Source organism: Orcinus orca, chromosome 18 (assembly GCF_937001465.1).
Source record: "Orcinus orca chromosome 18, mOrcOrc1.1, whole genome shotgun sequence".
Lineage (NCBI taxonomy): Eukaryota > Metazoa > Chordata > Mammalia > Artiodactyla > Delphinidae > Orcinus > Orcinus orca.
Window position 1 is genome coordinate 33461845 of NC_064576.1, and position 23663 is coordinate 33485507.

The 23663-nt window shown below is 34.7% G+C and overlaps 1 protein-coding gene across 1 annotated transcript in view; it reads left to right on the forward strand.

Moving 5' to 3' along the window:
- Positions 1–23663, forward strand: part of DACH1 (dachshund family transcription factor 1) — a 414957-nt gene that overhangs the window by 152130 nt on the left and 239164 nt on the right. Inside the window, exon 2 of the mRNA XM_004286289.4 lies at positions 22533–22648. Coding sequence (XP_004286337.1) covers positions 22533–22648 — 116 coding nt within the window. The remainder of the gene's footprint in view (positions 1–22532; positions 22649–23663) is intronic.

Consider the following 23663-nt stretch of genomic DNA (forward strand, 5'->3'; position numbering starts at 1 on the left):
GAAAAAATATCTTGGCCAGTGAAATCATAAGGAAAACATCGTAGTTCATGTTTGTGAAGGAACTAATTTTATTTCTATATCAAATCAGCATGTTAAAAGCATGGAAGATGTCCAAGTAATCACATAACATGTTTTTGCTAAATTTCAGATACTAAAAAAAGAAATAGCAAGCAAATTGAGAAATTATGTCTCACTGTTTTGCTCATTTCAAATTTGAATATTTGCAAATATGCTATCTTGTTGGGATTTTAATTAAGGAGATGTTATTTTTAAAAATGCAGTTTTTCATTTGTAATAAAAATACAAAATGCATATATTTTGTCCAATAGATTTCAATCAATATTAACTTCTTAAATTTAAGCAGAATTAATAATACATGTACAGCTAGTTTTTTGCCCCTTTCTATTTTCCTTATTCTTCATAAAATCTCAATGAAGATATATATAATAAAATGCCATTTAAAAATTCTGAAACGGGGCTTCCCTGGTGGCGCAGTGGTTGAGAGTCCGCCTGCCGATTCAGGGGACAAGGGTTCGTGCCCCGGTCCGGGAAGATCCCACATGCCGTGGAGCGGCTGGGCCCGTGAGCCATGGCCGCTGAGCCTGCGTGTCCGGAGCCTGTGCTCCGCAACGGGAGAGGCCACAACAGTGAGAGGCCCGCGTACCGCAAAAAATAAATAAATAAATAAATAAATAAATAAAGAGCCATTTGATCTATGGATGGAAATGGCAGGTCTGATGGGAACTTAACAGCAGAAATAACTTTTTCTTCTGAAATAACTTTTTCTTCTAAGTCCTAGCTAATGATGGGATTGGAGAAGTTTCTTTAGTAGTTAACAAATTACCCATCCACCTATGCATTCATTTATAGGCTTGGGTTGTGTGAATTTGGTGAAGAATTCAAATTCATAGAAACAGTTTTTGAATAAATTCACTTTTAATGATGTTTAATAATGATTTTTTAAACGTTGTTTAAACCATTGTCTCCCATAAACTTTAGCCGCCCCTATCTACTCACTATAGGCAAATACTCATTTACAAATAGGATAGTTTCTTTAAATGAACCCCAGTGTCCCCAGATTTGTAGCCAATAACATTCTGGTCACTAAATAGTGCTGTAGAACCAATCTTTTCTTTTTTTTCTGGACATGGACTTTATTCTTATTTCCAATGAGGATTCTTTGGATAAATAAAGGTCAAATCTCAACATAAAATACCATTACTAGAATAAAATCAAGTCCAGGACTTAGGCCAATTTACCTTGACAATAATAACTGGATACTTAGTAGCTATTTGATAGTTTTCAGTCCTGTCCTAGACCTGTCTTAATCACCATTATCTGCAAACATAATTGATCATTCTTTATATATGTGCTAGTAAATACAGGTTAGAGCTTTTTACCATACCACTATCATAAAAATACAACTATAAAATAATATTTTAATCAAAATTTATCAGATAATTTACTACATTGATTTTAGCAACAAGGAAGCATATTTGTAATAAATATATTTTAATTTTTATTAAAGCCTGTTTATTTCTACCCTTCCTTATTTGAAAAGCGATTAAATGCCACCATTAACTAGGTTAAAAGTGAGTTTTTATTACTTTGTTTTAAAGTCAGTAAAACATTTTGTCCTGTAATAACTTCATTTTAAGTCTCTATCCACCTCTTTCTCCTCATACTTGGACAGATTATTTTGGACCATTTGTCAGTAATCAAATTGCAATCTTTAGTCAGTCAAGGTTTATCAGTACATCCAAATCTTAACGTGTAGGCTCCACATAATTGGTACCATCATTCAAAATGCAACTTTTTCTCCTCTTCTCCCTTAAGAATGAACGAAGAATTAGCTGCGGGGAGCAGATTTGCTCTGATTAGGAGCCTGCTGTTATTCTTATGCAGATTCCTGACTCTACCCACAGGAGTCAAAGGCTTCGGGTCTCAGTATGTTTACTTCTGATGCATTATATCAGCAGTTGAACTGTGTCCAATATAGGCTCTTAACATTTTAAGTAGTTATAACAAATAACTATCGTATTTATGATGCATCTTGCATAGTCAGTCTTAACTGCTGCAACAAGCAACACCAAAATCTCAGCGGCTTATGACAACAAACATTTATTTCTAGTTCACGATGGCATATGTAACATCTGCTCACATTCCCATGGCCATAGTAAGTCCTAGAGCCAAGACCAAAGTAAAAGGAGTGGAAAACCTTCTACACTGAAGAAGTGTACTTTTCTCATACACTTTTCCTCAGGAAAGCATAGCAAGGACATCGAGGGGACAGCTAACCAATAATAGCATGTATCAGTCAATGTGAATTTATTAAATGCCTACTATCCTTTGACTCTGCTAATATCCGGATGCCATACAAGTAAGAAAATTACTTAGAGTTCTGCTTTAAAATTGAATTTTTGAAAAGAGAACATTTTTAAAAAGTGAGAAAAACCTAACCAATTACTATTTTTAAATCTAGATTGAGATGGCAATAAATATGTTAGAATATAGGTTGTTAAACAGATATTTGAAAATCCAGTCATACACATTCTAAATTAGTTCCTGAATAAGAGTGGCAAGGCTCTTTAAAATGATTCTCATATAACCTCTTGGAATGTTATAGTCTAATAATTTTTTCTCTTGTGCAAAATTTGTCTGAACTGATTAAATTGACTTCAGAAGGGATCTATTTTTTTCCTCACTAATTTTAAAGAAGTAATTTATGGTTTAGTCCTTAAAATTAACTCTCCATTTGGCAGCATCATTTATGCTGCTGTCAGCACCACCTTTTCCTAAGATAATTATTATCATGTGTTTCAGGAAAGATGTTAGGGTGTATTTCAATGCTTTTATTTTTTTAATCAGCATTGTTCCTTGTCTCAATAAATCTCTGCTCTTGTACAAGTTCAATGCTAACTTTTGCGTGACAGTATTTTCTGCTTCAATGTGGAGGAAAAATAAATTTACAGTAATTGCTTTCAGAGGTTTATTGTCTTATAGGACTGTTGTAAGAAAATAGGATGCAAAGCGTTTGTTAATGTTTGCTTGCTAAGCTATTGAAGGTAGATGTTTATATAAGCCCAGAATTATTTTCTTTCTTCCCTGGTTCATAGTACTCTAAGTTAATCAAGAATATAATTCACTGGTGGCAAACTTTTGGAAATGATTTTGCAAGAAATATAGGTTTAAATACACTATATAATTTTCACTTCAATTTACTACCATAAAGTTGAAATTTATATGAAAATGATGTGCAATTTAGAGGCCTTTTAAATTGAGAACTTATTTCATATTTTTGAAAGTACTTTAAATGTGAATAATTTGAGTGTTGCAGATACATTCCTTGTACCTTGCTTGATTTTTAAAACAGAATGGTGTAGCATGGGATAGAATGGGGAGAACATGGATATTTGCATAGCTTCATTCGTGCATGTGTTAAAAATGTTCTTTTGGTAAGAAGAAAGAGGAGGAAAAGTTTAAGGCAGAAACTAAAGCTTGCTTACTGTGTGCACAGGTACATGCATGAGCGCGCGTGTGTGTGTATAAACATATATACTTCTGTAATATGGAGTTGGCTGTGTTGCCAATGGCAGCTCTGAAGCCGGAGGGGTTAGATTGTGGAGCGGTGTCATGGCACTTGGTCATCACATAGAAGATTAAATATTTCTGCAATGCTGTAGAGAGCAGTAAACCAGGAATTTAGGCTTCCATTCTCAAAACAACTATAAATTCAAACACTATGAAACAGCATGAAATTGAACAAACATTTACACCTCATTACAAAATCTGGGTTTTTCCTTATACTTCCTTTCTTTGGATTAATATACCATTCTGTTTTCCTACCTACACTTTATCATCTCACATAGGATCCATTCGGATTTTTATTTTCATCTTTCTACCTCACTGAAACCTTATTTCTTTTTATTTCTATTTCTTCTCCAAACCCTAGTTACTTCCTTAATTACCTCATATCAATTTGCCTTTCATTCTATCACTCTTTCTCATTTCCTTTTGTATTTGATCTTTCTGGATTCTGTGCTTTGATGTTTAACTGAGTTCACATATATCTGAACCAAGAGCCATCAAATAGAAAATCTTTTGTAATAGGATATGGAGTGATATGCATCATTATATCCTGGGAAGACTAAGTGGTGAATAAAGTGGGATCATTTTGGGAAAACAACTGTGTCTAAAATTATAAATGTAATAATTATCTACTACTATACTGAATTATTAAATCTCAGATTTAAATATATACCTACCTAAGAAAATATCTTGATCATGTAGTAATTTAAAAAGCATCATATTTATTGGTTTCATATACATTCCTATATATATATAACTATATGTGGAAAAAAAAACTACTTAAATGAATCTGTGTTTCTGTGAAATAACACTGCTGTCTTGCATGCCAGTTAATAGCTTTTTGTGTGCCACTCATTTCTGCATGTATACATGTATCAGTCCTTCTTCAAGTTATTAATATCTCCTATGTGCTTAAAGATCAAGGAGAGACCTGGTAGAGGCTTATTAGCAAGTTTGATTTTAGATTTTAGGTCAAGAGCTGGTTTTGTATTTTTAATCTATAATTCAGGAAAACTTACTAGAAAATAATTCACTAAGTGAAAGTTAAAATTTAGGAGCCTTTAAATTAACTCCACTTAATTTAAAATTAATGGATTTTGCTTTTAACTTATTAAAAGGTTAATTTACTTTGAACTTCTCTTAACCAATTAAAAGGTAAGATGGGGTGAGAGATGTGAAAAGTTTGGAAACACCAACTTGCCTTAATTGTCATTTTCAAATATAAAGTTTGCATTATGTACTCTAGTTCCACAGAGGGGGAAAAAGGAAAGGAAATCTTCCTTTCCAAATAGTAGAATATTAGTATATCCATGCATACAGGGCTAGTCCCGCTGTCCCAGGGATCTAACCTACTCTACGACACTTCCTTAAATGTAACTGTGTAAATTAAGGCTGTTCATTACTCATTATATGTTCCTGAACTTCCTCTCTGAACAGCAGGAATGCCTCCTAGTTTGCTGAGATCAATTTTTTTCTTTGTCTTTTCTGTTTCCCTGTTCTCGATCCATTTGCCATCCCCATTGGCTTCAGCATGTGTGGAGAATGCCAGCATGTGTCCAGGCTGTGTGTGTGTGCATGCACACACACACATGTGTGCTTTTCACAGAATCTTAGAGCTCATTAGTCTAGAAGGGCAGGCAAACAGGGACTAGAAAACAACAGAAAAGGTACAATTAAAACTAAGACCATGAAATCAACCGTTTTCAGCATTACAAATTCAAGAATATAGCAAAATAAGAGAAGCATTGCTTTTAAGTTTTTGATGCTAATCAATGAACATTTTGACATAAAGTTACACTGTAGCATTTTATATATTTGACTGTAAAATTTGGTTGGGAGAGTTGATACAACTTTTGGCATTTTCTTCAAATATTTCTTCAAACCTCATGAAGAGTTTTGTGTGAAAGTTGAAAACAAGATAAATTCCTTGGTTGATTCAAAACATCTTCTATAGCAAAATTCTACCATTGTCTTTTTTCATCTTGTTCAGATTGATGTCTTACATACTAAGAGGCTCTCTGCTCATAAACTACTCACCAGACACCCCTCCATTCAGAAAGAGTAAATCCTGTCAATTAAGCCAACAAAAAAGAGTGTGAGGCATCTATACCAAAGAGGCCATGTCTTGTAGAAAGATGTGTTACTCATTCTTACCCAAACAGGGAGGCCTTGAGATTTAATAAAATTTATTGTTGAGGTCTAATTTATTGTTGAGGTCTAGAAGCCCTGTGTTTCAAAAACTGAAAAGCTGGTTTTTAGAAAAGTCACGCTAAATATGAATGAAAAATGAAATATAATTCAAAAATTGACCACTTCAAGGTGTAATTAAAGGTGAGAGCTTTTTATGTAGTTAGCAATCCTAATATCTTCATTCATTTTTTAAAATTTCTTTTTGGCTGCATTGGGTCTTTGTTGCTGCGTGTGGGCTTTCTCTAGTTGTGGTAAACAAGGGCTACTCTTCTTTGCGGTGCACGGGTTTCTCATTGCGGTGGCTTCTCATGTTGTGGAGCATGAGCTCTAGGTGCGTAGACTTCAGTAGTCGTGTCACGCGGGCTCAGTAGCTGTGGCTTGAGGGCTCTAAAGCGCAGGCTCAGTAGTTGTGGCGCACAGGCTTATTTGCTCTGCGGCATGTGGGATCTTCCTGGACCAGGGATTGAACCCTTGTCCCCTGCATTGGCAGGCGGGTTCTTAACCACTGCGCCACCAGGGAAGTCCCTCTATTCATTTTTTATCATGTTTTTTTTCTTTAAATATTTGATGTAATATTTTGTGATAAAAATATTTCTTTGTATTTGCAGCTCCCCTTAATATATAAGAGTTTTGGAAGCTGAACTTGTCCTTTTCAACTTGTGGAAAGGAAATAGCCAAGTTATAAGTTCTAGGCAATAAAGTCTAGATGTTATGCTCCTAATAGGCAAGCAGTTTAAGGACCTATTTTTAATTATTTATTTTTACTTCATACTAAAGCTTCTAAAATAAAATACTCTTCTATATATATATGCAATTTTCTACTAACATATTCAGAGCAGTACATGTTTGTTTCTCTTGGTTTTTGAAAAGTAATTTTTCTTTTAATACCACTGAAACCATCTCTGGATTTTCTATTTCAGTGTTTTTCTGATTCTAAAAAAATGTTCACTGCCAAATATTTAGAAAATTTCAAGAAACAAGTAAGAAAGCAAAGATACAATCACATATAAGAAGAAAACCACTGATAGCATGTATAAAATATGATCATACTGTAGTCTAATTTGTTATAAAACATAAAAATCTATGACAGACGTGTTTCTGTATCCTTTTATCTAGCTTTCTAATATATAATTTTAATGACCTATTGGAATTTCAGTCTAGGATACACTGTAATTTATTCAACTCAATACATTTGTATTAACATCTAAGGTTTTATTCTTACATAGCCTCTGTCTCACATTACCTCAGGATGAATTCTTAGATTTGTCAGTTTGAAAGTATTGAGCTAAAAGTATTCAAATTTTAAATTTTGATACATTAGACAAAATGGGCCCTGAGAAATATTATGCAATATACATACTTCTACTAGTATAGTGTCAGTATTTTTTTAGCTTTGCCAATGTGATGGACATAATTGATATTTTATACTTGATTTGATCTTTAATTCCTTATTTACTAGTGAGGTTGCATATTTTTATAGGTTAATTAACTATTATTTTTGATTTTTTTTGCTGTTCATATTTTTTGCCATTTAATATTGGATTCTTCATTGTTTATAAATCAAGCTCAAGAATCCTTTGCTTTTGATTTATATATTTTCCTATCTTGTCACTTATCTTTCAACATTAGCTTTCCTAAATATGTTTTTAATTTCTGTACAGATAATTCAGTCAATCTTTTTTTTAATAGTTTCTAGCACTAATGCCATGCTTATAAAGTTCTATCTTATCTCAAGGATAGTTTTTTTCTATTTTTTGCTTTTTTTGCAATTTTTTCTGCAATTGTTAAGCATGTAATTACTTAATCTACTTCTTTAAATGCATAAAATGCAAATCTATCTGAACTTTTCAAATAACTAGCAAATTGTTCTGACACCATACTTTATGTAATATAGACTTCTAGTGGATTGAAATGTAATAATTTGAGACTTTTTTATATAACCATGTGTATGTAAGGTGGAATCTGTGAGAATAAAGTTTAACCCAAAGATGGTTTATTTTTGATGATGTAGAAGCATAGATTAAACCAAATGATTAGAAATGTACACTTTATTATGGAAGTGTGAAATAAATTTTCAAGTACATATGTCTAGGTTTTTTAAACTAAATTCAGAAATGTGCATATTTAGAAGTGGGATACCTTGGTTGATGATTTCAAGAGCCACAGATTGCCATCAACTTAAAAATTTATGGAGTATTCTCTTTCCAACCACATCATTTTGAAGAGCGAAGACAGATTCAGAGCATTCAGTTAGAGGTAGGATAATGCAAAGAGGGCAATAACTCAGCAGCCTTCCACTTTATCATCATTATCAAATTGACACCATACAAAACACTCTGACATGCCATAGCCCCAGCCTCTCAGGCACTTAAATAGCTACTAAGGCAGTGTAGACTTCAATGGCCATAGATCAGCAATAAGCATCTGTTTTTTCCTCCATGCACTCATTCATTCATTTGTTTTCATTTAATAGATATTTATTGAGTCCTTACTTTGTGCCAGACACTCTTCCTATATTCTGGGAATACAGTGGTGAACAAAACACATTCAAATATCCTTGCCTACATAGAGCCTATCTGGACGGATATTACTAATAAATAAATAAGTATGTGGTATTCCTAAACAACACTCAGGCTAAAAAGACGTCAGAGTGCGGGAGGTGAACTATTAACTGAACCCAGTGCCATGTTGTATGGGGGCTGGGGAAGGAGGCATAAAGACGTGTTACTGAAGAGTATTCTAGAAAGTAGCAATAGCAAGTGCAAAGGTATGGAGGCAAGCTTTCAAAATAGTAAATACATTTCAAAATAATAAATATATTTAGAGTTGTAGATGAGAAATACAGCCTTGAAAGTGAATTTCAAAAATCATGTACAAATGGATATTTACTTCTGATGTAAATTTCTTCAGGGTAGAAACATTTTTATGATTAGCATCGTGATTCAGAGTGGACTGTGGCTCGGTCAGATGTGGTTCTATTCATCTCAGTCCATGACCTAGTCAAGTTACTTATTCTCCCTCCCATAATCATTCCATCCATCTGTAAAAGGGGCATAATGATAATATTTATCTGATAGAGCTATTGTGATGATGAAATCATATAATGCATGTCAGAGTGTTTAGCATAATGACAATCACATAGTAAATTCAGCTATTATTAGATATAAAAATTTGGGGGCATAATAAGAAAATCTACAAACAACAAGTGCTGGAAAGGGTGTGGAGAAAAAGGAATCTTCTTGCACTGTTGGTAGCAATGTAAATTGATACAGCCACTACAGAGAACAGTATGGCAGTTCCTTAAAAAACTAAAAATAGAATTACCATGTGACCCAGCAATCCCACTACTAGGCATATACCCAGAGAAAACCATAATTCAAAAAGACACATGCACCCCGATGTTCATTGTAGCACTATTTACCATAGCCAGGTCATGGAAGCAACCTAGATGCCCATCGACAGATGAATGGATAAAGAAGATGTGGTACATATATACAATGGAATATTAAGCAGCCATAAAAAGGAACAAAATTGGGTCATTTATAGAGATGTGGATAGACCTAGACACTGTCATAGAGTGAAGCAAGTCAGAAAGAGAAAAAAAAGTATCATATATTAACACATATATGTGGAATCTAGAAAAATTGTACAGATGAACTGTTTTGCAAGGCAGAAATAGAGACACAGATGTAGAGAACAAATGTATGGACACCAAGGAGGGAAAGTGAGGGGTGGTGGTGGTGGGATGAATTGGGATACTGGGATTGACATATATACACTAATATGTATAAAATAGATAACTAATAAGAACCTGCTATATAAAAAAAATTTTTAATCTCTTTCTTGACAATAGCAGCAAACTTAATTTTCACTCTAATCTCATGAAAATCTGCAAAATTGTGGGCCATTATACTTCATGAACTATCACAAGTATGAATGTTATAATTAGATCATACATTTCCTTTCTTGAATGTCCCATTTAGACACTCAGTATTTGCCTTGCCTCTTACAACATGATCTGCACTTACCAAGCTTACCCACTCCTTTCGGTTGAGTTTCACTATTGGACACACACTATTAGCTGCCCATTATATGGGAAATGGCAGGGGGACAGTGGTGCTCAAAGGCCTTACAATACACCTGGGACTGTAAAACACGTAAGAAACATAATAAATCCATCAAAATGGCCTAGAAATACTGTGCAGATGGAACATTCATTGAAGCCTTAGCCCACCCACCATTCCTCATGCTCTATGTACTTTTTTGCCTTGGAGCCCTTGACCTTGCCATTCAAAAACCTTTAACACCTTCTTCTCACCTTATCTCCCTCAGTCAAAATCACACTCCTGTTTCAAGACTTACCACAAATGCCACTTCTTTCTTTATATTATCTGAAAATTTATCTTCTTTAAAAATAATCACTTGAGACTTCGTGTCACAAAATAACTGCATATTTTACAAACAAGGAGCTTCTTTTCGAGAAAGTGTTGCAATTTTGTGTCCTTCTCTCTGTCATGGCATATACGATGGGTCTTACCACCCAGTGGCTACCCAGCACATGTCTGTGGGCTCTAATAATGTGGGAAGGAACACAATGGAGTAAATCATCAGATCTATAGCCATGGACTTTGAGAGACGTTTTTCTGACCATGAAGCTGAGGCAGAATTTTCAATATCAGAAAGTCTTCTAACAAAGAGAAAGATAAAGAAATTGACCAAAATATGGAACTCTTTATGTTCTGTTTTAAAAAGTCAAAGTGTAATAGACTGCTCTATAATAAAATGTCCAGCACAAGACTTAATCAAGAAAGTTTTTCCATTTGAACTAATGAATAAGAAAATTTATACTTTTATTCGTAGTAACACTATATTTCAACATGTCTTTGCCTCAGTTTTCATATTTATAAAACAAAAATAATAATGTCTCCATCTCACAAAATTAGCCCTCAGAAGTGCTCAAAAGAATTCCTGTTGCACAAAAATAGGCCAGCTTTAAATGTAAACTATTATTACTTAGTCAATTTAAACAACAAAATTAAGGCAAAACTTTTTAGTATTTTAAATTATGATTTGGGAACGAATAAATAAATTAGAGAATATAGGAATTATTAGCATAATGATTGGGATTTTAAAAGCAGCCTCTGCACAGTATTGCAGGGGAAATAATCCCATGATAAAACAATGTCTATTCAAGCTTGAAAGGACATTTGCCAACGTCTTCTTCAACTCTGTGGTGCAGGCAGTTTACATCATAATTTTTTATAATATCAAACATTAGTATTAAAAGACCATTCATTAAAGAAAACATTTTCATAAAGTATTAAATAGAATTCAATTAATGTAAATAATACTGATAGCAATGTTTGGTGCTTATGTAACATCTATGTCAGGTAATGTATTAAGCATGTTATTGAATCTCTATAGGCTAGAAACAGCATAGCTTTGCCTGTCTTAATCTAATCCTTTCATTAGTTCATAGGCCCAGAATCCTCCTGGGAGTATCAGAAAGTTGTCAGGAGATCTCTGAATTCTGGGGCTGGTATCTGAATCTCTGTGCTTCATAACTACATTTCTTGACAGCTCCCCATGTGTTACACAGTAGAGGAGAATGGAGGATGTATTTTTTTTTTTTCTAACAGGTTTCTCAAATAAATTAGTTATGTACATTTTCTCCGGAGGTAGCAAACAAATAACTTGTCAGTGAAGGGTGAAAACACACATTTTAGTTTGAGTCAGCCATCTTACCTCTGCATTCACAAGCAGGAAGACAAGATTTTCTGAGTTCTGGCTTAGTAGATCCTGCTTTTAACCCTCATTTGAAACTACATCTCAAAAGATCAAGAGTTTAAGATAAATATTGTTTCTACTTCTGTGACTTATGTGTGAAAATGCTTATACCAAATTGTTGTTGTGTGTGTGTGTGTGTAGATTTAGTTACTTTGCCAGAAATTTATGGTTGTGATTACTTTAGAACATAAAGACTGATGCACACTTATTATAGCTTTTTCATTCCTTATTGTTGGTTAGCTATCCTTTCCTTACAAAATATTTTTTCTCATATATTCAAAGCATATAGTAGCAACTTTGGTTAAGATTGAGATTATAAATATTATAGAAAAATGAAATAAAACTCATTTGAGTCATTTATGAATTTCCTTTTATGGATACACACCCCTGTTAAAGTAAACTTTTTTAAGGGGGATAGATCAGCTACTGGTTGTAGTCAGATTTTATCTACAGAGTTAATTACATAACACCAACTTGGGCTCCTTTTTAGTTCCTCTAAAATGTAACATCACAAAAAAGATACATTTAAAGTAATTAAATGAATCATAATGTTCTGAAGACATTTAACCAAAAATCAGAGCCTATTACATGTCTTAACATTTTTCTCAAGGTCAGAAGAATGGAGACAGTATGGAGAGATGAGATAATGACCTATGAAACTATTTGAAAATGATCATGTGCTAGACTGTGTGATACTAACCATTTTAGGAAAGGAAGGATGAACATGGGTTTGAGTAATTCAGCATGTCATTACGGAAGTGTGTGTGTGTGTGTGTGTGTGTGTGTGTGTGTGTGTGTGTGTAAGGCAGGGATGTGCCTCTGTGGTCTTTTCTTACTTAACAACCCCTCCTCTTCTTCAGTTGACTAATTCCTGTTTGCTCACACCTCATCTTCCCTGAGGTATTTAACAAGATTTATTGTAACTATATATGTATCTATTGGGCTGACCAAAAAGTTCATTCAGGTTTTTACTACGATGTTATGGAAAAACCCGTACTTTTTGGCCAATCCAGTAATTCCCCCAAATCGATTGAAAGTTACTTAAAGTCAGGGGTAGTATCTTGTTAGTATTTCCAGCTCACATTGGAGGGTCAGGCACATTAACATTTGTTTGTTGACTAAATTAACCAACAAATATGGAACAGAGGCAGATTTCATGCTCAGGGCTTGGCTTTTAGACCAGATTGCCTTTGTTCACAAGTATTACTTTTTTTAAAGACTTAATTGTTTTTAGATCAGTTTTAGGTTTACAGCAAAAGGTACAGAGAATTTCCATATAGTTCCTTCTACACATGCGTAGCCTCCCACTTTATCAACATCCTCCACTAGAGGGGTACATTTGTTACATTTGATGAACTTACATTGACACATCATAATCACTCAAAGTCCATCTTTTACAGTAGGGTTCATTCTTGGTGTTGTACACTCCATGGGTTTGGACAAATGTATACACCATTATAGTATCACACAGAGTATTTTTACTGTCATAAAAAGCCTATGTGCTGTGCCTATTTATCCTTCCCCCTACCCAACTCCACTCTATTACTTTTTATGTGTGGCATATTGAGTAAGGCATTTTACTTTCTTGTATTTCAGTTTCCTCATCAGTTAAATAAGGATAACAATAATACCTGTCTTAAAGGTGTGTTATGATTATTAAAAGAGTTAGATGACATAGTGAACTTAGCACAGGGCCTAGGGGTTAGACAAAATAATACAACTGTGACTATTTTATTATTTAATGTACTATTCCAAAATAAAATGAAAACATTTGGGAACAGGGCATTCAGAGTGTTGGAAATGGCATCTTCTACAGAGAAGAATTGGATATTATTTTGAGATTAGAGCAATGAACATATATTGGGGCCAAATTCAAGATGATCTGCAAAAACAGAGCCATTGCACATATATGAACAGGGTTATGGTATGTCCCAGTGAGATAAAAGACTAAATACGTTACTTTTTGTTCAAACAAAATATAACCAATGTTAATTGCAGAGAAGATGTAGTCATTTGAAATTCAAACAGAAAAATTACAAGAAATGAAACTTTTTTCTTTGTGACTAGGAGTCCAGAGGTTAAATAAAAGATTGGTTTAGATATTGAATGTCTTAGCTGGAATATTTTTTAATATTAAATTTAAATTTTATAGAATATGGTTTTGAAGTATGACAGAAACTGTGAGAAAGAGGCCAATAAAGTACTAACTCATCCCAAAACTTTAAGAAAGCCATTTACAATTGTTTCCCATTATTTTAGGATTTTCCCCTTAGGGGATTTCAGTCATTCTTTACAGATAATTTTGAAACAGATGTGCTGTGGGTAGATTTATCTGTAGCTTGGAAGGCTTATGGGAAGTAGAGAAAATAGTAAGGTGATTAAAAGGTTAAAACTGTTTGGCTTTCTAGACAAACATGTCATTAAATTCAATTTACAAACAGTATCCTCTTTGTAAGAAATATCATGTATGTTGATGTATAACGTATGCAATGGAAAGGTAAAAATAAATAGTATTAAAATTTTATATTCTTTAATTTAAACTTTAAATTACATTAAATTACTCTTAATTCCACAAAATATTTAAAAAATATGCATATACTTTTGAGATAAATCACTATATATACTTTATAAAGTGTAATTTACCATTGATGTGAATAAATAACTCAAATTGAGAGGAGAATATGAGATCTCTAATTTGATAAAAAATATCAAAAAATATATTCATTAAGTAAGAAATCCATGATTAATATATTAAGTCTAAGATTAATATAACTAATGCATTTCATGGATTTTAAATAATCTTCTTAGTGTGGCTATCACGTATAGATCCTATGAAAGGGGAGTGGGGACTTAAAAACTTTAGGGGCTAGATTATCCTAAGTATGTAACCTGTCAAACAGAGACTCTCTTTAGGATATTGGACTGTAATTAATTGTTAACACAATATGCAAATGCTTAAGTATAGCTTAGTTACATTCCAGTATGTTTTAACTTTTATTTTGGGGCAATTCCTATTCAGTATTTAATAGCTCCAACAGAGCTGGAGACCTCAGAAATTTTGTCAATGACCTTTGAAACGGGATTCATATAAAATAAATTTCCTGTACTACTTGAGTTTTGAAGTCAGAGTCAGCAATGATTCCTCCTCACAAGAGTAGCTAATTTCAGCTCCTATTTGTTTTCTGTTTGTAATGATTTCAGTTTACTCGTGTTAACCTTGTGTTTTGAGTAATTATCAACTCATATCAACTCTATAGAATATGTGAATTGCTGCTTTTCTTGTCTCTGGAGAATACTTCTCATGTGACAATTGTCATATGACCTATGACACAGAGCATGGCTTCGTAATGTTGAGAGATGAGGAATTTTTATAATTTGAGTATAATCATACTGTGAGCACAAGTCTCTAAACAGATTCCCTGGAAATAACAGGTTTCATGGTAAACTAAGTTTTAGTAAATGCCGATTTCACCATGTTCTTAGAGATTTATAGTACACTCTAGCATAGTGAAAGCTCTGAGAAATTGATCCACAAAACAAAAATATTAAAAGCTTTAGGAAGGGGACTTCCCTGGTGGCGCAGTGGTTAAGAATCCGCCTGCCAATGCAGGGGACACGGTTTGACCCCTCGTCCGGGAAGATCCCACATGCCACGGAGCAACTAAGCCCGTGAGCCACAACTACTGAGCCTGCACTCTAGAGCCGGCAAGCCACAACTACTGAGCCTGCGTGCCACAACTACTGAAGCCCCCGCGCCTAGAGCCCGTGCTCCGCAACAAGAGAAGCCACCGCAATGAGAAGCCTACTCACCTCAATGAAGTGTAGCCCCGGCTCACCGCAACTAGAGAAAGCCTGCGTGCAGCAACGAAGACCCAGTGCTGCCAAAAATAAATAAACAAACAAATAAACTTATTTAAAAAAAGACTTTAGGAATTTGTGAAGTTTTTCCACAAAATATATGTATGATTAATAAGTTTAATGGGGCATTTGCCAAGTTTATTTGAGCACAGAACCTTTTTTAAAATTTATTTTTAGCTCTTTTTTACAGGAAATTTTATTTTGTGTATTTGTATATGTATCTGTTCAGTTAATGTATAGAATTGCCTACTGTCTTAGTCTTGCTCAGGTTGCCAAACAAAATAGCATAAACTGGGTTGCTTAAAGAACAGAAATTTTTCTCATAGTTCTGGAGGCTGACAGTCTGAGATCAGGGTGCCAGCATGGTCAGTTTTGGGGAGGGCTCTCTTCATGGGTTGTAGACAGCTGCCTTGTCACTGTGTCCCCACAGGGCTGAGAGAGAGCAAGCAAGCTCCCTGGCATCTCTACTTATAAGAACACTAATCCTTTCATGAGGGTCTTACTGATAGGTCCTCATCTAAGCCTAATTACCTACCAAAGGCCCAATCTCCAAATACCATCACATTGGGGTTAGGGCTTCAACATAGGAATTTGGGGGGAATATAATTCAGTCTATAACACCTGCCATGTAAAGAGTTGAGGGAATGTTATGTGTTTCGTGCTTATAAGCCAGTAATCTGTATGCTTTCCAAGTGTACAGCTGGCAAAATTTCAAGTGCTTGCCCCATGGGGCTCGGTATTTTGGTGATGGTGGAAAACATCTCTTTTATGAGTTAGTTCATAACCTATTTGTACTGAGAAGTACACATGTCTGGGACACACACCTACACAGAAAATGCAAAAATGTGTCTAAACAAATGTGGGATATGAGATTGAGAAAGTGTTCAAGTTTGCCATCATTGCAAAAAGTAATGTATCTTTCAAAATTTTGCCAACTGTAGAAAAAAAGTTCATGCAAAGGGAAAATAATGCTAATCATAAAAAAAGGCTAATCAGCCTTTCAGAAAACTGAAAAAAAAGATTCAACTAGCAAGTTAACAAGATCCTTCTAAGGGAAAACTACCCATTTATAACCTGAGTATTATAAATCTGCTATGACTTTTGGTGAAATGTATACATACATTAATCTTGGGAAGTTCTTTGTGTTCTTTTATTTTGATGTATCTATTTCATGAGGTTGATTTGATCTGGAAGATATTAATGAGTATTTGTACTTTTCATATTTTAGATTAATTTTATAGTTCTCACAAGGGTAATATTTTTACATATAATCACCTGCTTTTTATTGGATATTTTAGAACTGATATGGAAAAAAAAAGAAAGATAAAGAGGATAAATTATATCTGGTTTCTGCTATGGCTAGAGGTAATCCTCAGGCACTGATCAAGTTTAGCCAGAATCGTGATTTGTCCACAATTTGAAATATATGGCCAGAGTACTGAAGTGTTAAACAAATTAATTTTAAAAATTGTCTTCATATGTTAAATGTAGTACATGCTTATGACAGAGAAACTAAAATCTTCAGATGTAGAAAAACTGTAATTCTCCATCCAGTGATAATCCCTCCTAATAGTCTACTATGTTTCCTTCTAGTCTTTCTTTTTTTTATATGCATATTTATTGCATTTTTTACTTAATTTCTCTCTCTTGTGCTCTGGTATGCCATATGTGCAGGTTTGTATCTTGCTTTTTCACTTAGAACATAAGCATTTTTTTCTGTTAGCATAAATTACTCATAAACATCCCCACTTTTTGTGACTCCATAGTGTTCAAGTGGGTATATAAATCATTAAGCAAAGTGTACTTTTTCAGTCAGAAATAATAATATATATATGGCTTATATATGTGAATATATATATTTCTCGTATTTCTTGTCTTGGTTTTGTAGAAGTTTACTAGAAAAAATTATGCAAGATATAAGCACACAATTGGCGCTTTCCTGGGGTGAATAGATTGGAGAGGGCAAATGAACTCTTGTAGATTAATGGAGCAAGACTCCTTCACCCCTAAATGCTTGTTGTGTCCCAAGACTAAAATCAATGCTCACTTGCTGCCATGTATTTTTCTTCTTAATTGTTATCCCACAGGCTATTTAATTTTATCTTCCCCCTCAAAGAAAGGAGTGTCTCTATTTTAAAACTCTAATATCTAGCTCATTACTTGTTGTACAGTAGCTCCTTTCTTTTAGACAGATGGTTGAAGGATTTGAATGATTGAATGGAACCCTTCTTTCGTTTCTCTAGACATATAGGACTTAGAACCCAAATTTCTGTTTAGCAGCTACTTTCGCATTTCCCAGTTTATAGCCATCACAATCTCTTTCTGGATTTCACGGGCCTCTCTGCTCCAAATCTCAGGAGGAGAATGGAACTTAATTTCTTCAAAAGTACTGAAGAGGTTAACAGAAAATGGTGTTTGTGGAGGTTAGGAGTTGAAAAAAATGTACTGTACCTTCCTGTAGTATTTCAAATGCCTCTCACTCTTTTGATGCACTTAGCCTCTTTAAGTTAGATTTTGACTTCACTGTGAGTAAGCACACTAAATGAACTAGGGAGAGTTGGTAAACATCGTACAGTTGAGGGAGAGAGAGAAATTAGCCTGAGACTGATTTAATGATGTAGAGTAAGGAGAGACGTCTACCCAGTGATCTGTCTGAAAAAGAAAACTTTTTCAATCAGAACTGCAGGAAAGGATGTGCCAGAGTGGATTCCTACCAAGTGTGAGAATCCACTGTATCCACTGTGAGATGCCAAGTGTGGCCATCTCTAAGTGATTGCTCTGCTCTTTTAATGCAAATGGTTGAAAATATTAAAGGGTGTACTATGGCTCATGTGTGAAGCTTGCCACAAACAATTACCAAAGTCATAAATTTTGATTTCAGTCAAGCTATTAAGAGTAATAATTTATTTAAGTGAGGTCTTCTGCTTTGATTAGAACTAAGAGAGTTCAGCTGCTCTGATCCTTTGGGGGTAAAGCTGGGTTACTGGTGTAGTAAGGAGGCTTGAAAGTGTCTGCTGTTGAGGCAACTGATCATTCCCAAAAGAAGTGCTTTTGCTAATTCTTTCACTTCCTCTTTTCAGTTAAGTTATTCTTTTTCTTTCCAAGTACAACTTATTTCTAACAAAGCAAGCAGGTCCACTTTTTTAAAAAAATCTTGATTTAATCAGTTATTCAGAGACATTAGGTGGCTTGATCAAGGCCACACCTCATAGTAAAGAGGTGGAGCCAGTATTTAAAGCTAGATGTGTCAAGACAATACAATCCATGCTTTTGACCACGGTACTACACAGCTTCTCCTGGAAGTTCCCTAAAGCTCTACTGAAAGTAATTTAAATATTCAAGTATTTTATAATTAAGTTATCTTCCTAGATCTTCTGGAGTTAAACCCTCTAACAGTTAGTGACCAAGACTGCAGTAAGGGTAAAACATCAAGGCTGTCAATAAGGGGACCTAACTTAGGTCTTGAAGGGATAGAGGAAAGTCTTGTTAATAAATAAATCGTCTAACTTCCTCTACACCAGGAAGTCTTGTATAACTCCAAGAAGAGCTTCCCTCTTGTTCTTAGGCAAAAGGATAAATGACTTGGCTTTTCTTCCAAATCTTTCTGTGGAGCGCCCCCCTGCCCCCATTCTCAATTCTTTGCATAGATATCTCAAGATTGTACTCTCCCCTAATAGTAAAGTAATCCCTAGTAAGGTGTGAGTAGATGGCTTTAGGGTGCTACCACCACCAAGGGTATTTGCATTTTAATGGAAGGCTTTAAAAGATCTTAAAGCTTCAAGACTAAAAGCAGTAAATCTCTATTAGTGGAATTGGAGGCAGTGTGATAGATTGGGCAGGAGCTATCTGGGGTAAAGAGAGCCCACTGGGTCTTTTCTAATCACAGTGTGAAATAAAGTGTTCCCACTTAGTAGCCTGAATTCTGCTTCCAGAGTGAGGGCTGTGAGGACAGCTCCTGTGGCCTCAGTAATAAAGTACTGCTAAACAGTTTCACCTTCTTTAAAAGCAAAACAAATTAAAGAACTAAAACTTTCAAATCTTAACTTCCTTTTCCTTTCCCACTTTCTCCACAGCATCTTGCTTGAGATCTCTCAATACTTGTATTCTTTTTCTCTGAGCTTCATATGTGCATTTCGCTTCTTTAGACTCAGAATCCCAAACTTTTTTTGCATCTCACTTTTCATTTCCTGGAAACATGGAGACTACTGGAATTGATGAGGAATTTGAAGAATTGGGCTTACTAAATTGGGTTAAAATGTATTTAAATATATACAGTGAGCCAGGCACTGAGCTGTTTTAAGGACAAAAGACATATTTTATATACTTTCTGCCATACAGTCTTGGGAGTGAAACAAATAAACAGATTAATATAGTCAGGGCAGAAAGGGCTATAATAGAGTTGCTCACCATGAGCTGTCATAGTGCATAGAAGGAATACTCACTAGAAGTGGTTAGTTAGAAGGATGATGAAGGTTTAGTCAGGTAAAATGGGGATGAGAATGGAATGTAGTAAAAGGCTTTGATGGCAAAGGAGGCAGGTTGCGATAGAGGTAGTGTAATAGGAGACCAAAAGGTGGTGTCAGAGGAGACCAAAGCAACATGGGACATTGTTAATAAATTCATTAGGGCCAAATATAAACCATGAATGTGGGAATAAAAGGAAGAGATTGGAAAAGTAGACAGGGGCCAAATATTGGAAGGCCTTGGTACTGTGTTAAGGAGTGTCAATGCTCTAGGGAACTACTGATATCTTTAAGCAGTTGGAAAACATGATTAAATTTGCATTTAAAAAATCATTCCAAAATCAGTATGGAAAGTTATCTAGACTTCACTCGAGGCTCTAGAGTGGGACAAAGCTGGAGGTATGTCTTGGAAGAGCTGTGATAGTAGATCAAATAAGAAAGGAAGGGATTGATCTGGAATATAGGTGTGGGGATAGGAAGAATGGGTAGAGAGATAACTTCCATTGGGATGGTGCTTGAATGTACAAAGGAAGGGAAAGACAGCTGAGTGCTGGATTTTTGGCTTAGTTAATTATGTGACATTTTGCTGAACCAAGGAAAAATAGGTTTTAATGGAGAAGATGCTGAATTCAGATTTGGGCAAGCTGAATCTTAGATTATTATAGAACATCCAAGCAGGTATTTCCAGTAGACAGGCATTAATCTGTCTGAATCCCAGGAGGAAGCTTTAGGCAGTAGATAATATATTTAGCTGTTATTTCTTAACATATCAGTAATGTTTATGAAAGAGATTACTCAGGGAGAACGGAGACTATCAGAGGGCTGTTGATGGTCTTATGGCAAATAACAGGAGTTAAGGAATCAGCTTAGATGAAGAGTAATAATGAAGAATAAGAATAAGTAGCCAGAGAGATGCTTCAGAATACACAGGGCAGTGTCCTTATTGGTTAGCAAAGCAAATGCACAATTTACTTGCTCTTGGTTCAAAGTCCTCCAGGGTCTGGCCCTAGGCAGTAAGTCTAACAGTATGGATTTCTGCCCCTCATTTTATTTGACCTGTTTCAACTCACTGGAAAAAATCTTGTACATTCATACATTTTCATGTTTCACTTCCTTTCATACATTCTCACTGGAGTGTGCTTTTCTTCCATTCTTTTTCCTCTCCATGTCCAACCCATCCTTCAGAATTTTCTTCTAACCTCCCAGGACCATGAAATCTTATCTCTAACAGGGAACATATCATCATCCAGCCTAACTTCCCATTAGTGTTCAGGTTGCAACTTGCTTAGGACACAGCACATTCTAGTTTGCACCCTAGTTCTTTCTGCACCACATATGTCCCTTTGGCAAGAGTATAAGTTCCTGAAGACTAAGAACCCATTCTCCCAAATTAGCCTCCATGGTGCACTGCTTTGAAAACAGAAAGAGCTTACTAATATTTGTTAAATGACTACATATATTACTTACACTAAATAATAGAGGTAGGATCTTTGAATCTTCTGATGAGACAAAGGCTCTCAGCTGAAGCTGACATGGAGATGTTAACTTATTAAGGATGTATCTGGAGGTTTTGATATGTCCTGGCACATATTGGCCAGAAAAATGATGGAAAAGCCTTTCATAAATGTATATTCATGATACAGAGGCAGGCAGTGGCAACAATGTGAATTATCTTTGTTTCAAAAGTTGCTAATACTGTATTCTTCATGTTTTCCTTATACAAGGATGGTGAATACTTGTATCCTTTTCACCTTCTGCTTTTATAACTTTAAAACTTATCATTGTACAATAGGCAGGCAAAGGAGAAGTACTGCTGAAACACAAAGTATTTTTATTTATCCTAAAGGCAGATATAAGATGCTACACTGGCAGTTTCTAAATGATGTTCTACAAATAATCCGAAGCCTTTCCAATGTATTTTAGCAGATTTAAAGTAAGGCAACCTAGTGGGGCTATTCATTTAAATAGAATAAGGGTTAAATGATAACTTGACTTATCTTTTAAATGACAAAAAATAAAGAAATTGCAAGACCTTTTCACACATTACATATGTATTGTCATCTATCATCTAGATATCAGGCTAGCAGTGCGAAGTAATAAAACATATCATCGAAAAATGTGCTATAGGTCTGAATCACTCTTTCATTCCACCTCCCAGCTAACTGTAGTATTAAATCAAACAAGCAGAACATTTCCTTAGGCAGCCATTGCCTTTTAATTTCCTGAAGAACCTTAAAATATCATTCATTACAAGTACTACACATATTTGGTTTTTAAAATTCTCATAAATCAATAGCAGGCTGACTGTAATAATTATTACAAGTTAGTGCATAATTTTCGTGCTGAAGGCTGCATGCAGAACTTTAGCATATGCAAACGAGGCAATTCAAACTGTGTATAGATATTAATATGAAGAAGCAGGTAACGAGGTGCAGGCTATGAATTATGCATCAAGAGTGGCTGATCTTCAATGAGGAAAATGAATTCAGCATGTAATCTAATTAGTGATGGAAGTCTATTACATCTAACTGCAAAAGCAACTGTCCTTGAAACAAATTTATTTACAGTCCATGTTACCACTTGAAACAACTTTGAAATGATGTGTAAGACAACAGTTTAATTGTAAAAATTTTTTGTTTGTTTCAGTTCTAGACCTGGAAGGCCTCCTAAGAGGACTCAAAGTGTCACCTCCCCAGAGAACTCTCATATCATGCCACATTCTGTCCCAGGCCTTATGTCTCCTGGGATAATCCCACCAACAGGTAAGAGTGCTACCTATTGATGCCGAAAATATTCAAAATCAGCCAGTGCCATAGATATTCACCCTCATCAGTTATATTTTGTTCACACTAAGATAATGTTACTGATGAGAATTTATTTCAAAACTGCATTATGATTATCATCATTTCTTTATTTGAAATAAAATTAAAGAAGTTTAATTGAACACAGTTCTAGGAGTTATTCTAATTAATCCTCTTGCTAATATCAAATGACAAATTCTTATCCCTAATTTCCTGTTAAGGAATTGAAGCTCAGAGAGAATCAGTAACTTTCCCAAGGTCAATCAGCTGGTCACTGGCAGTGGTTATTCAAACTCAGGTCTCTGGATTCTAAGTTTATATTTCATTCCACAAAAACTCACAAAATAGATTAGCATGCATCCAAACAAAAGACTATAACCATGCCAAATAGAAATATCTCCTGTTTCTCCCAAACTATTTCTGTTAGAAGCATTTGAAGGATGTTTATCACTAGAATTTTGAAAATGTACAAGTAAAAGAATAGTCTCGACCACAAAAGCTCTGTACCATAAACAACTTTCATAATGTGCTGCATGCAAAAACAGCTCATTTGATTTTCACCACCTGGATGTGTTCATTAATTCTTTTATATACTTACACATGTCTGCCCACTTTCCATGTTTCATCCAGACTCAGAGCAAATTAAAATTATGATAATAATGATATTATTATTATATAACATATAGTATTTATTAATCCTTGCCATCATGAAAGTTTATTGAGGAGATAGATGTATAAACAGCTAATTTTCATTTCACATGACTGAAACAGGAAAGATAATCTGGCAAGATAAGGAGAAAGTCTTAATTTTTTTCTCTGAATTCCCATATAAATGTTTGCTTTTTCTTTTGTAACATTTGTCTTTCTCTAGGCTGTAATATAATCATGGGTATCTTATTTCACATTCCATACTTTGTTGAATGCTCCCTGGAAGCAATGGCTCTTTTAACTCACCTTTATTTTTGTGGCAGCGTCT